Source organism: Sinohyriopsis cumingii, chromosome 15, assembly GCF_028554795.1.
Source record: "Sinohyriopsis cumingii isolate HCF-2022 chromosome 15, ASM2855479v2, whole genome shotgun sequence".
Lineage (NCBI taxonomy): Eukaryota > Metazoa > Mollusca > Bivalvia > Unionida > Unionidae > Sinohyriopsis > Sinohyriopsis cumingii.
Genome location: NC_142975.1, coordinates 5,443,416 through 5,457,219, shown reverse-complemented (window position 1 = coordinate 5,457,219; position 13,804 = coordinate 5,443,416). Strand labels below are relative to the sequence as shown.

At 33.8% G+C, this 13,804-nt stretch overlaps 1 protein-coding gene across 5 annotated transcripts in view; it reads left to right on the top strand.

The window, feature by feature from the left end:
* LOC149781206 (uncharacterized) overlaps nt 1-13,804 on the top strand; it is a 151,828-nt gene that overhangs the window by 56,736 nt on the left and 81,288 nt on the right. For all 5 annotated transcript variants that reach the window (XR_016414654.1, XM_089935271.1, XM_089935272.1 and 2 more), the window contains exon 3: nt 9,985-10,154. Coding sequence is in view for 4 of the 5 variants with exons in the window: in XM_089935271.1 (XP_089791397.1) it covers nt 9,985-10,154 (170 nt within the window). In the remaining variant the exon portion in view is untranslated. The remainder of the gene's footprint in view (nt 1-9,984; nt 10,155-13,804) is intronic.

The window sequence follows — 13,804 nt, the reverse complement described above, 5'->3', positions numbered from 1 at the left end:
GTGGCTTCATCCTCAAATTATAATGATCCACATTATCAGAAAATTTTCTTGCCATTTACTCAAGTTTTCTTGCATTATATAGGACAGCATCATCATCTGATACTAGCAAGGAACAATGCAACTGTTCTGCAACTATATTTTCCAGTTCCTGATACAATAATAAATGGCAACTGCACTTGATGCACAAAAGGCTGATTAAATAATTATTGAAAACCCCAAAGGCATTATTTTCTGTGCAGTTAATGATTCTTTCATTTTATTTGAATTTGTGGTCATTGTTATTTTCCCATAAGGTTTGACAGTTTTTAATATAACTCACCAGATTATATTGATGACACCTCATTAGATGAAAGAAGATGATTTTGATTGACATTCTGGAATTTACCTGAATGTACCTATTGAAAACACCTGTTGAAACAAAATATAATTTACCTGAATGTACCTACTGAAAAATACTTGCTGAAACAAAATATAATTTAATGGAATGTACATACTGAAAAATATCTTCTGAAACAAAATATAATTTAACTGAATGTACCTACTGAAAACACCTGCTGAAACACAAAATTAATTTACCTGAATGTATCTACTGAAACACAAAATTAATTTACCTGAATGTACCTACTGAAAACACCTGCTGAAACAAAATATAATTTAACTGAATGTATCTACTGAAAACACCTGCTGAAACACAAAATTAATTTACCTGAATGTACCTACTGAAAACACATGCTGAAACACAGTATAATTTACCTGAATGTACCTACTGAAAACACGTTCTGAAACACAATATAATTTACCTGTCTGTCCCCAATGTAAATATCTACTGAAACACAATATAATTTACCTGAATGTACCTACTGAAAACACCTGCTGAAACACAATATAATTTACCTGAATGTACCTACTGAAAACACCTACTGAAACACAATATGATTTACCTGAATGTACCCAATGTAAATGTCTACTGAAACACAATATAATTTACCTGAATGTACCTACTGAAAACACCTACTGAAACACAATATGATTTACCTGAATGTACCTACAGAAAACACCTACTGAAACACAATATAATTTCCCTGAATGTACCTACTGAAAACACCTACTGAAACACAATATGATTTACCTGAATGTACCCAATGTAAATATCTACTGAAACAAAAAGTTGATATTCAAGGGTCATGAAATATTTTGCACTACATGTACATTACAAAGTTACTTCAGTTTGTAAAAAGTGGTTCATGATAAATTAGAGTAGTCACATAGTCATTTGAAATGTTATTTTTAAATGTTTTTCTGTTTCTTCTTTTTTGTATAATTCAACCCTGTAAATATTTTTAGATTTAATGGCCTTCTGAAAACTTTCATTGCACTATAACCTTGATTTTATAATCAAAGAAAATCATGTCAATTATCATCTTCAATTCTTTTAAAATTATAATTTCTTAATCATAAAATAAAGTATATGCAAAGGTGTCAGTAATGTAAAATTTGAAAGTGATGCAGTTTTTATCATTACGGTAGAGGGTCCAGATATTTCAATTATTTGATAGTGGGAGAAGTAGTTGTGTTATTGCAACAGAAATGTTAGTCACCATTTTCACCAGCATGACAGGTTTAGTTACCGGTAAATATCTTCATCTATTTGCATGTGAATTAAAGAAATACAAGTTACTTCCTTTTTCATTACGTTCAGGGGTCATTCATTATTCAGAACGTGTCTGTAACAGCAGGAGAAGCTCGAGTTCAGGCATCAGGGTGAATAGCAATATTATTTTGATAGTTTTCATCTCAGACTTCTCACATTAAGTTGGCTGCCTTTGGATCTAGTCAGTTTTAATAAATGACTACTTGTCAGTTTTAATAACTGACTACTTGTCAATTTTAATAACTAACTACTTGTCAATTTTAATAACTAACTACTTGTCAATTTTAATAACGGACTACTTGTCAATTTTAATAACTGACTACTTGTCAGTTTTAATAACTGACTATTTGTCAATTTTAATAACTGACTACTTGTCAGTTTTAATAACTGACTACTTGTCAATTTTAATAACTGACTATTTGTCAATTTTAATAACTGACTACTTGTCAGTTTTAATAACGGACTATTTGTCAGTTTTAATAATGGACTATTTGTCAATTTTAATAACTGACTATTTGTCAGTTTTAATAACTGACTATTTGTCAATTTTAATAACTGACTATTTGTCAATTTTAATAACTGACTACTTATCAGTTTTAATAACTGACTACTTGTCAATTTTAATAACTATTTGTCAATTTTAATAACTGACTATTTGTCAATTTTAATAACTAACTACTTGTCAATTTTAATAACTGACTACTTGTCAATTTTAATAACTAACTACTTGTCAATTTTAATAACTGACTACTTGTCAATTTTAATAACTGACTACTTGTCAATTTTAATAACTGACTAATCCAGATGTTGTTTTTATAGCATAAGCAAATCAATATCAGTTTATCGTTTGAAGTCCATCAAGATTTCACGATAGCACGGAATAAAGAGAGGAGTAATTTTGTCTTGAACATAAATCTGGGAGAGAACAAAATATACCCATAATTATCATTTTGCTGTACAGTGATATTTGGTGCATGGTATTTGTTTAAAATCCAAATTTAAAGGTGATCCTGTTTACAGCAGTCACTTGTGTGCAGTGGACAGTTTTGCCTTTTCCCATGAATGATCGCTAATTTCAGGTTTGACTGTATTGCAATATATTAGCTGTTTCAAGAGTAATAGTGTCACAGCTAACAGTAAGATTGATTTTGAAGACAAATGTTTAGACATAATGCAAATTTATAATCATACTTTTTATTCAACATTTTTAAACAACTTACTACAATATTAATTATTAGAACTAGTTAACTTGGATGTGACAGCAAGAAGTGAGGGATGATCAATGAAATTATCTTGCTTCAATCAAAAGTTACTTGTTTTCAGTAATGGCATGAAACCTGTCTTTACATTTACCTTTAGATATAAGATTCTGGTAAACAACTCAACTTGGAAATGGCTTGGCATTTTTCTGGTTAATTTCTATCCATATAGCTTCAATGTCTCTCTAGGGCCTTTCTGTTTTCATATACAGTATTTTCCCAAACAATATAAATATATATACTGTTATTCCCCCACCTCTACAATTTGTGATCCTGTCTGGTATTCTTCAGTTTCAATCATCCTGTCAGGGTGTTTCACTTTAAGCTTAGATTCTAAAAAAAAACAACCTGGAAATTAATATGTATATTGTTTGATCTTAATATGAATTTCATTTTCTCAGTATAATATAGAGTCCATGTATATTGATACAACCTAGTGTGAAGTCCTTTTCCTTTTGAAGTGACCGCTCTGGTGGCCTAGGGGTTAGATCCCCGGCCGAGTCTTACAAAAGGTTAAGAGGTTAATGTTAGGACTGGTCGGCCTGGTGTCAGGATAATGTGACTGGGTGGGACATCATACTACATGTCTGCGGCATGATATCCCAGTGCTAGACATCACCATAAACTGCCAACTTGCAGACATCGTAGCGATATAACTGAAAAATTGTTAAAACTACGTTAAAAATCACATAGAGTTAAAGTGTATATAGTTAGAAGCGCAAGGACAGACATCTTTGTAGATAAATAGGGCAGCCATTCATCCCGTAATATATAGACAGTTTCATTTCAGCTTGTCTGCCCCCTTCTTAATGTGATAATTTTAGCATGTGTGCAAAGGAGTGTCTTGTATTCATGTATTCCATCAGTGGCCACCCTATAGATAAGGCTTGGGGAATTAGATTGGTTTTTAAATAGACAGACCGACAGACAGAAAAAGAGAGGGAGAGAGAACTGAAAATTAAACTTCACCAAGAGTTATTGATATATTGGCATAATCGCATGTCAAATAGTTTGTCTTGATATTGGTCATTTGTCACTTTTATATGCTTTGTAGACTACTTTTATTGATACATTAAATCCTGTCTTGAAGGACCACTTCTGTGAAAGACCATCTGTCTTGAAGGACCAGTTCTGTGAAAGACCATCTGTCTTGATAAACCAGGTCCTCAAAGCACAGATTGATTGATTATTTATTATTATGATATTTTTTCTGGTCAGAAGGGGTGGTCTCTCAGGAGAGGTTCTACTGCATCTGTACCTATGTAAACCCAAAAACTATTACCGTTTATGCTCACGTATAAGCCCGTTTGCGTATAAGCCCCCCTCCCAAAAAAAAAAACTGAACTGGTATAAATCCTAAAAAGTTCACGACCCGCGTATAAGCCGACCCACAACTCCGAGACATCAGAAGATGCACGTGGTAAGTTCTAAATGTATTTATTTAGGCAAACTTATGTTAACAAAAATGTATACTTATATTGGGCATGGGATGTATGATTATTAAAAAGAAATGATATAAACTTGTTTGTAAAGTAATTTATTTAATTTTCTGTTTTTTTTTATTTATTCGTTCAGCCTGATTTAGAGCTGTATATGATTGGATCAAACGATGACAAGAATTGAGCAATCGCGAATTGCTGTAACTTTACCTCTCCCTTTTGGTTCAAGTATTGTTTGTTTATGCATCTGACATTTTATATCAGTGTACCAGTAATTACGTTTTTATTTTGCCTTGAAATTGTAAATACCTAACTCATTAAAATTTGATCCCAGTATGACAACACCACGAACAACAATATGGTTTGATTCAACGTTCGCAATTAGGCTCCTGATCGTATTTACATAATGGCGCCACCGCATGTACATCGTAGGTTTGAACATGCGCTGAATGAAGTACAGTCCGCAGAATTAAGTACATCCTTAGAGTGGAATCATGGGCACCACTGCACTAAACTTTAATGATATCTCCAAAATACAATAATGAAGTTTCAGAAATAATCCTTCGATCATTATGCTAAATGCTGATTTGTAGTTTCTCCTGAAAAAGAAAAGTCCTACATAAATATATATGTATTTATATGTGTCCTCAAAAAATTAATTCAAAATACTTATGTTTTATAGTAGACAGTACTATATCGTATGCAATTCACGGAAGGCATGTTCATTTGTATCACCTGTGAATATAGTCCTACGTGTAAGACGTATCACATGTTAAACCATAAATATCAGTGTCGAGGTCTTACATGTAGGACTACTGTGAATATTATCATGACTAAATAATTTACTAGAAAGAATTTGCTTCTTCACTAAATAGGATGTTAAATTTAAACATTCACATAAATTTATGATTTTTTTTTCACCTATAACAATACAAAAATAAGAAAATAAGCCAGAACAAAAGATAAACCACAGCAATAAAATTGTTGCCAATTATTTTCAATCCCAAGAACAATCACCGTGAATGCTGTAGCTCCATTCCCACCAAATAAACTTACACGAGTGAGCACCTGGCATTTTTATACCGTATACACGAACGTTAATTATCATCGTTAAATTAAAAGAAGGAATAAAAATACATACCACGCAGCATATGTGTCCTCAAAAAATTAATTCAAAATACTTATGTTTTATAGTAGAAAGTACGAAATGCCTAACGAGTTGAAGGTATATATGGTCAGATATACAATGAGGGGGAAATAGTTGCCACATGTATGGTAATGAGAGGCTGTTTATTTAGGTATCTTTAGTTAAACAAAAGTGCTAATCATTTATTTCTCGATCAATTTTTGGTGTATGTGTAACACACGGTAGTGTAGAACATGGTTTCTTTGAATTATGACGGAGAGCCAATCATTTTCAGAAAAATAGTTACATGGATAAGGATTAAATATGAATTAGTCACGCTGGCTTTCTTTCTTGTTTATTTTTCGACTAATCTTTATCTATTCTGCAGTCTGACCACAGAATATGAAAATAGGGAACATCCTGGGAGAAAATAAAGCGCAATACAGGGAGAAACCGCGTGTCCTTTGTGAATTTTGCAATTACACATCAATGTACTGGTATAGTTGCCGGTCAAAATTCCCTCTTAACACAAGCCAATTTCAGGGTCTTAATGATTAACTGGCCTGTAATGCTGTCAAAAAACGAAAGACAAATCCACCAACAATCAACAAGAAGATGCCAAAATATCAAACTTTAAATTGTGTGGAAAGTTGTGATATTTTTCTCAGCCAAAACACAAAACAAACATAGACTGATGATGATTATAGTTGATATATAATGAGAATTTTAGCCTTTATTATTACCACCCTTCGTGGACAAGTAAGTTATGCTGGTTATGTGCCTTGCACCCTTTCGTAAATGTTACCTCAGTTTGTATGATCGCTTATATCATTGAAAATGAGTAACTCGTGAGCACATGATTAAACTTAAATGAAACAGCTATTAAGGACTTTCTGAAATGTTATCTGGAGGAATGACATTTGGTCGAAACAATGATTAAAGCAAAATTTGCATCTACTATGTTTGGAATGGATGCACGTGACAATATGCACTCTTTTCACTGTGTAAGTACTGTACATTAGAGTTCATCCTGGTCTCCCAGGTAAACTCAACTGACCCGCGAATTTTGAAGTCTGTATTTACCTTTATTTAATTTTGTGTTGGAGAAATCAGAAAATATGCACATGCAAAATAATAACAAAATCAGTCATAGTACTTGATAACAGTTCAATAAGTATTGGGTCACCAAATTTGTTTTGTACATGCATGTCTTAGGTTACACAATTTTTTTTCTTTTCGTCTCTCATGATTTACAGCCTTTACAGTAGTCAAAAAAACCTATAAACTGTCAAGTTTAGGCGCTGGCCCGCAGAAACCCCGCCCGGTCGTTCAGACCTTTAATTTTTCCTGAATTATTAGGCTTGTACGTGAGTATATACGGTAGATCCTAAAAATGGACTAAAACCAACTGAGCTTTTCTCTCTCTGCATTTTGGGGTTTTGCCCATGGGAAAATAATTTGTAAACTTATGTATGCCCAAGCCAAATTTCAGATTTTCCAAGATCAACAGAAAATAGCTTCATATTAGTGTCTGTCATATCAGCATTATGTCAGATCCATTGCAAATATGTGAGTGAAAGTTAAACACATTGTACATCATAACTAGACTTTGTATAATGTAACATAGCCACAATCCCTGCCTCAGGGTCAAGGTCATAAACCAATGAAATTATTTTTTTTTTTTTAGCCAGTTATATATCTTGAAAGGTCACAATAAGAGACAAACCAGTGGTCTGTTTACTTATAATGCAAGCTATTACTTCTTAAGCCCCTAAGAAATATTCAAGAAATGTTACACATCTTATCAATGATTCATACAAAAGACAAGCCACATGTCAAAGGTCAAGATCTTTAGGTGAGAAAAGGTCATGAAAAGGGTGTATCATGTGCCATTTGTGGTACTTATATTCAGTACCAACCACTGACATTTTTTAAATGGAAACTTGTCACCTTGAAGTCACTGACATAATGTGTAAAGTATTTTTTTTTTATCAATTACATAAGGGACAACAGTCCTTTACAAATGATTATGTAAAAAATCAACAACAAAATTAGCTTTAAAGGATATTTAGGAGAAAATGGGGAACAATGAAAGAAAAGAAAATCCTGGTTTAAAATGAATAACATTAAATAGGAGTTACATCTGGAATGGAAAATCTCATATTGGAGCCTTTTTCTGTATAATTGTACCTCTTAGTAGGGGGTGCAAAATCTGGCATCTATTTTAAAATCTATTGTGCCAACACATAATTTATCAGAATCTGTTACTAACCAAATAGATGGTGATAATTTATTTGCACATTTTGTGCTGTCCATTTATCTATATTTACTGATTTATTGATTGGTTGGTTGGTGTTAATTGGTACATCAAGACATGAAAGCTTACCTAGTGCCAAAGGGATGGGAGTAAAGTGTCATACCAAGAGACAGACTGTGGCAACTGTCTTTCTTCTAAAAGAAAGCACGTTTAAAAACCTAATGACAGTTAAATTTCAGCAGATTGAGGAGTCTGATATTATTTATCATTCAAAAATTTCCAAATTGACTTTTGAAAATGTGTCTTTTAGTAAAGTTTATGATTGCAGTTAATAATAATAATAATAAATATGACTTTTGTAGAGAAGGTAACTTGATTAGTTACAGAACTATTCTACCTTGAGGCTTTCTAGCTGTTTATCTACAATAATATATACAGTATAAACAACACGATATGATAAAGTTGGCTCGACACTAAAGAATTACATGATTCTAAAACTCAGGCCTGGAAGATATGCATCAGCAGTTTATTTGAGAACTGAGATTTTAGTTACATCTATTATTCAATCTTTAATCAATCTTACTGCCACAAGATCAAGCTGAGCACAAGACACAGTGATTCACACACGTAGGTCTGCTTTATGGCTTTACGTTACGTGTACCTCCAGTTAATTTTAATTTCAGTGCAGCAGATGCATCAATGTAAATAATGTACAGTATAATGTGTAGCCAAATGAGATCATTGTATACTTTAGTCTGAACAATGTATATTCTAGTTTGCATAGTGTATACTTTCATCCCAGTGCTTTATAATCTAGTGCCAACAGTATATACTATACACTGATCTGAACACTGCATGCTCTAGGATCTTCTCTGTTCATTCTGCTGATGATTTCAAGCAATGTAGACTCAGATATGATAGCACACAATTTACTAGCATCTGAGTCTACATTACTTGTAGAATTTACATGGCTAGATATTGTTATTGATAAAGAGTCGAGGTCCAATCACATTCTGCAAGATTTGACTAATTTGTATTGGATAAATCCTAATAGCTACTGTGCACTATTTTTGTGGTGCACCATACTTTCTTTTTTTATTAAAGATAGTTGCTTTTTATTTAGACTTTTTTTGAAGTCCTTTTTAAAAAATAGGATTTCTTATACAGTAAGTATCAAATCACTAACAAATTGCTTGTTTTCTACATGCTTATTTATTACCTTGTTGAATGAGCAGCATACACAGGTAGCAACAGATGAACTCAGGACACGGTCTGATGCACATCACTGTATGCCCCCAAAATATTTTATTTCTTGCAGTTTCATTGTTATTGGGTCTGTTCCAAACGTGAATAGAATTCTACCATCAGACAAACCTGGGTCAGCTACCATGATGTGTCCTTGGGCAAGTGACATTACTCCAATTGCCGCGGCACTAAATAACCTACTTGTGTTGCTGTGCCATAAAGGGCCAGACTAATAAGAAACCATTTGATTAATAGTGCAAGAAATCTAAGCACAAGGAGGGATTTCTTGTAAAACTACATCACAACCTGTGTTTGCTGACCATTCATGATGCACAATGTATATGGGTTCCTTTTGTTAATTTTAACATCAGTTTACCTTTATACAAAGGACACCTATCCGAAATGGACAATGCTATGAGTTCCTTTTATTTTGTTATTTTGACTATATACAAAGGACACTTGCCCACAAAGGACATGCATGTTCCTCTTATTTACATGTGACATATTCATGGGGACCCCCAGGGGCCAAGTGGTCTAAAGCTCTTACCATGATGGATCACTGCCATCTCACCTCTGTCTGCTTGGGTTCAAGTCTCGGGTTCAGCCAATGTAGGTATGTGAGGAAGCTTGCCAGTACCTTCTCATGAGTTGGTGGTTCTTTCTGGAGTTTTCCTGGGTTCTTGCTCCACCATTTATACTGGCCACAATGTATAGCCTTCAAATGACACATACCCACAGAGGACAACATTTATGAGTCCCTTTTGGTTTGTTTTTTTGTGTTTTTTTCTTCATTTTGCCTCTATACAAAGGTTTCCTGCTGAACATGGAGTGTCCTTTATAGACATATGTCATATGTAGTTGATAAGATGATTAACAATCATGCAAAGTGTTTCAAAGTTCAGACATTTCTTAAACACTGAAAAAATATTGTACAGAAATCTCCTTTCTTCCAGTTTTATTGTCTCACTGGCAATTACTGATAAAGGTCTTTTTCGAATGTTTTCCAGATTTTGGAATAAGTCTATCCCCAATAAAGGATTCTTCAGCTGTCTCATCCTTGAAATCGAACTCCAAACATGACAGTATTCCGGAGCTTGAGGAAGAAGATTTTGCTGCCTACCAACGCGAACTATCCAGATGTCTTGCCACCAGTGCTGATAATACAAATCTTGCTATTGTAAGTTATTTATTTAGGTATTAATCAATCAAATGTTTCTATACTTTTTTAAAAACGTCTGGCTGAAGATAGGGATCTAGAGACGATACCATCTAAAAAATGTATTATATTAAAGAATATATATATAAAGTTCAAAGTGCTGAACTGGAAATTATAGGTTTCTGAATTTTTATTATCAACAGCTCCACCTTTATCTTCTACATGAAAATCGTTAGAATAGTTTGTCTTGTTTTAATGGCATATCGTCATTTCACTGTGCAGAGATAAGGCAGGAAATCGTTAGGATAGTTTGTCTTGTTTTAATGGCATATCGTCATTTCACTGTGCAGAGATAAGGCAGGAAATAGTTCCATCTCCCTATTATTATTATTCTCTGTAAGTTTTGATAATTTGTATAGATTTGAAACTTCTTTGTCCCTACTTGTTTATTGAGATTAATTTTATCAAGTTAATGTACAGAACTTTCTGTTTTAAAACTGTATATTTGTATATTATCACCCTCCCCCCCCCCTTCCAGGGCAGTTTACACATTCCTAGCAAATCATACTTGTTCAGAATGCATCGCTGGCAAAAAGATGTTTTGACCCCATAGCCATCCAAGCCTTAGTCACCATGACAACACATTCACTGGATCTTTCTCTAGTCATAAACTGTCAACAACTCATAAACAAGAAATATTTTAAAAAAAACAGACTATCAATGGTGGATTACATGTGCTTCATTTACGTTATTGTCATGATGTGACGTCTGCCACATGCAGTATTTTAACATCATCAGTATATGCCATGTCTCTTCAGATAAAGAATTTCTGACTTCCTCCTCCAACATTTTAAGTAAAATCTTCACATTCTGCACATAGACCATTGACTGTGACACAGTTATCAAAGCACAAGGCTTTCTCCAGGTGGCATTTTACCACCAAATTTACGGTGGATGGCAGTGGCATTATTCTTTCAGTGGGAGGTAACCCACATTGTGGCATGCACAGTTTATTGCCGTGAATATTGTGATGCCCTCTATTGCCCATATGATAAGAATATTGACATGGAATGTTAATTTTTGCCCCCTCTCTTAGGCTGTGGGTGGGGTGGGGAAGGTTAAAGTCAAATACAAAAATTGCAGTGACATTTTGGAATATTCCACCAAACATTATATTGTTGTTGTTGTAGGGTTTAAAGCCATTTTTCAGCACACGATAGGCTCTACATGGCAGCCAGTATTATTGGTGGAGGAAGAACCTGGGAAAACCTCAGAAAGAACCACCGACCCATGAGAAGCTACTGGCAAGCATTCTCATGTACCCACGTTGGCCAAACATTGTATAGATGCAGTCATAGCAGAAGGATTTTTTATGTAGCAGATTATGAAATATGGCCACTGGGTTACGATCTTGATTGGGGGTAGGGGGCACAGCAAAAAGATTGAGATTTAATTGATATTTAGACACTGGGTTTACAATCTAGATTCAGCATCACCATGGGGTAGGGGTATAACAGGAGGATTGATGGGTTATAATTAGAGTGTGGGTATAACAGTAGGATTGATGGGTTATGATCAGAGTGCGGGTATAACAGGAGGATTGATGGGTTATAATCAGAGTGTGGGTATAACAGGAGGATTGATGGGTTATGATCAGAGTGCAGGTATAACAGGAGGATTGATGGGTTATAATCAGAGTGTGGGTATAACAGGAGGATTGATGGGTTATAGTCAGAGTGGGGGTATAACAGGAGGATTGATGGGTTATGATCAGAGTGCAGGTATAACAGGAGGATTGATGAGTTACAATCAGAGTAGGGGTATTAACAGAAGGATTGAATTGCAATAGATTGAGTTTTGACCACTGGGATATGATCTGAGTGGGGCAGATGAGCACAGTATGTAATAGACCGAGTTTTGAAAAAAATGTCATGGAGATGTACCATAGTAATCCATGAAATTAGCTCAGATTTCGGTTGAAAAGATGTTAAACTTTATCAGGTGATTCTTGTTATTGGATACCCTATATCCTAGGTGGACAACCTGTTTTTCAGTGCAGCCTGCAAATGGGAAGTAACATTTGCCACACCATGCAAAAATATAGCCAATTTGCCATTGTGCGATTGTCCACCACTGCCCTATATGCATGGCCTGTTTTGTTTGTGTGGTGTGTGTGTGTGTGTGTGTATATATATATATATATATATATATATATATATATATATATATATATATATATATATATATATACACTTATGAACAAAATAGATCCTTGTAGATACAAATTTCAATTCATCTTTACTTCTTCTTTAAGGGATGTTAGATGTGGTTCCTTTAAGATGGTAATTGTAACTGCAATTGTTTTGTGATAAATTGGAAGACATTCCATAGAACAAAAAGTAAAATGGAGGAGATAAGTCTTTCCTAGTTTTTTAATTTCTGATAACAGTGTTATTACATTGAGCTAGCAAGAGAGATAACTCTGTCACTGGATACCAGACACTTCAGATTACAGAGGTGTTCATTAATCAGGCATGGCCTTTTTTTATCTTACTGCCAAATTGTTTTAGACTCCAGTAACAGTTGGTTTACAGTTTTGCATTTGCTGGTCTATATCACTAGTTCTTGCCCATATATATTTATTCAAGCTCTAACTTGAAAAATGAAGGAAATACCTTATACTCAACTACGCTATATGCTCCCATGTAAGTCTAGTCCAACTGCAAATAATGTAGATTCTGGTCTGTTGTTGCATAATTCACCAGATCATGGTCTGTACTGCTTATAGTAGTGATTGCCCCTAACAGAGTTACGTAGACAGATCTGCCTGTACAGTATGTGATGGCAGGTATGGGTCTGTGCTGCACCTTGCCTTCCATGTGAGCACATACAGTATTATAATTAAAAAGGACAAACTTAATAAATAAAATGGACAGACTTAATAATTAAAAGGGGCAGATGTAACTGCTATAGTCAATAGTCATATCAGTGGAAGAATTTTCATGGAACTTTATTGTACAACTTTGGACAATAATGACTTTTTGAAAACTAATACTTTGCGAATTAAGAATTGGGCTTCCCCACACTCACCCAAATCTCATTTTTTTAAAATATCAGTTTGATTTTAGCTGAAAAAAGTTGTTAGTAGTAGTAATAATAATGATAATAATATTTTTATGAAAAGCTTATTTGGTAAATTGACCAGTGTTTTCATGAAGCCTTCTACAATTACATGTATATGATGAACAATTTTTACACGTTGGTTGTCTTCGGACAATAATGTTTTTTTTAAAGAAATGTGATGTTTACAGTACAATGAATATAAATGATTTGTATTGAGACATTACATTACTAGGTAGGCATGATCATAATCGATTGCAATTGATTACAGTTCGAGCTGTAATCATAATCATTGATTTCAGAACTTCTATAATCATAATTGTAATTGTCCTTCATTGGCGGTGTAATCGCATATTGTAATCATGATTGCAAATGATTACAACAAAAAATTCGCTAAATATATTTTTAATAATTGTAAGAATAAAAAAAGTTTCCATAAACAAAAGATTAATTTGTACAGTAAATAAATGCTAATAAACATTTACATCGAGTTAAAATTGGTTGTTTTTCAATGTTTGATATCTCCCTAGAAAAAAAAAGGATAACAAGCA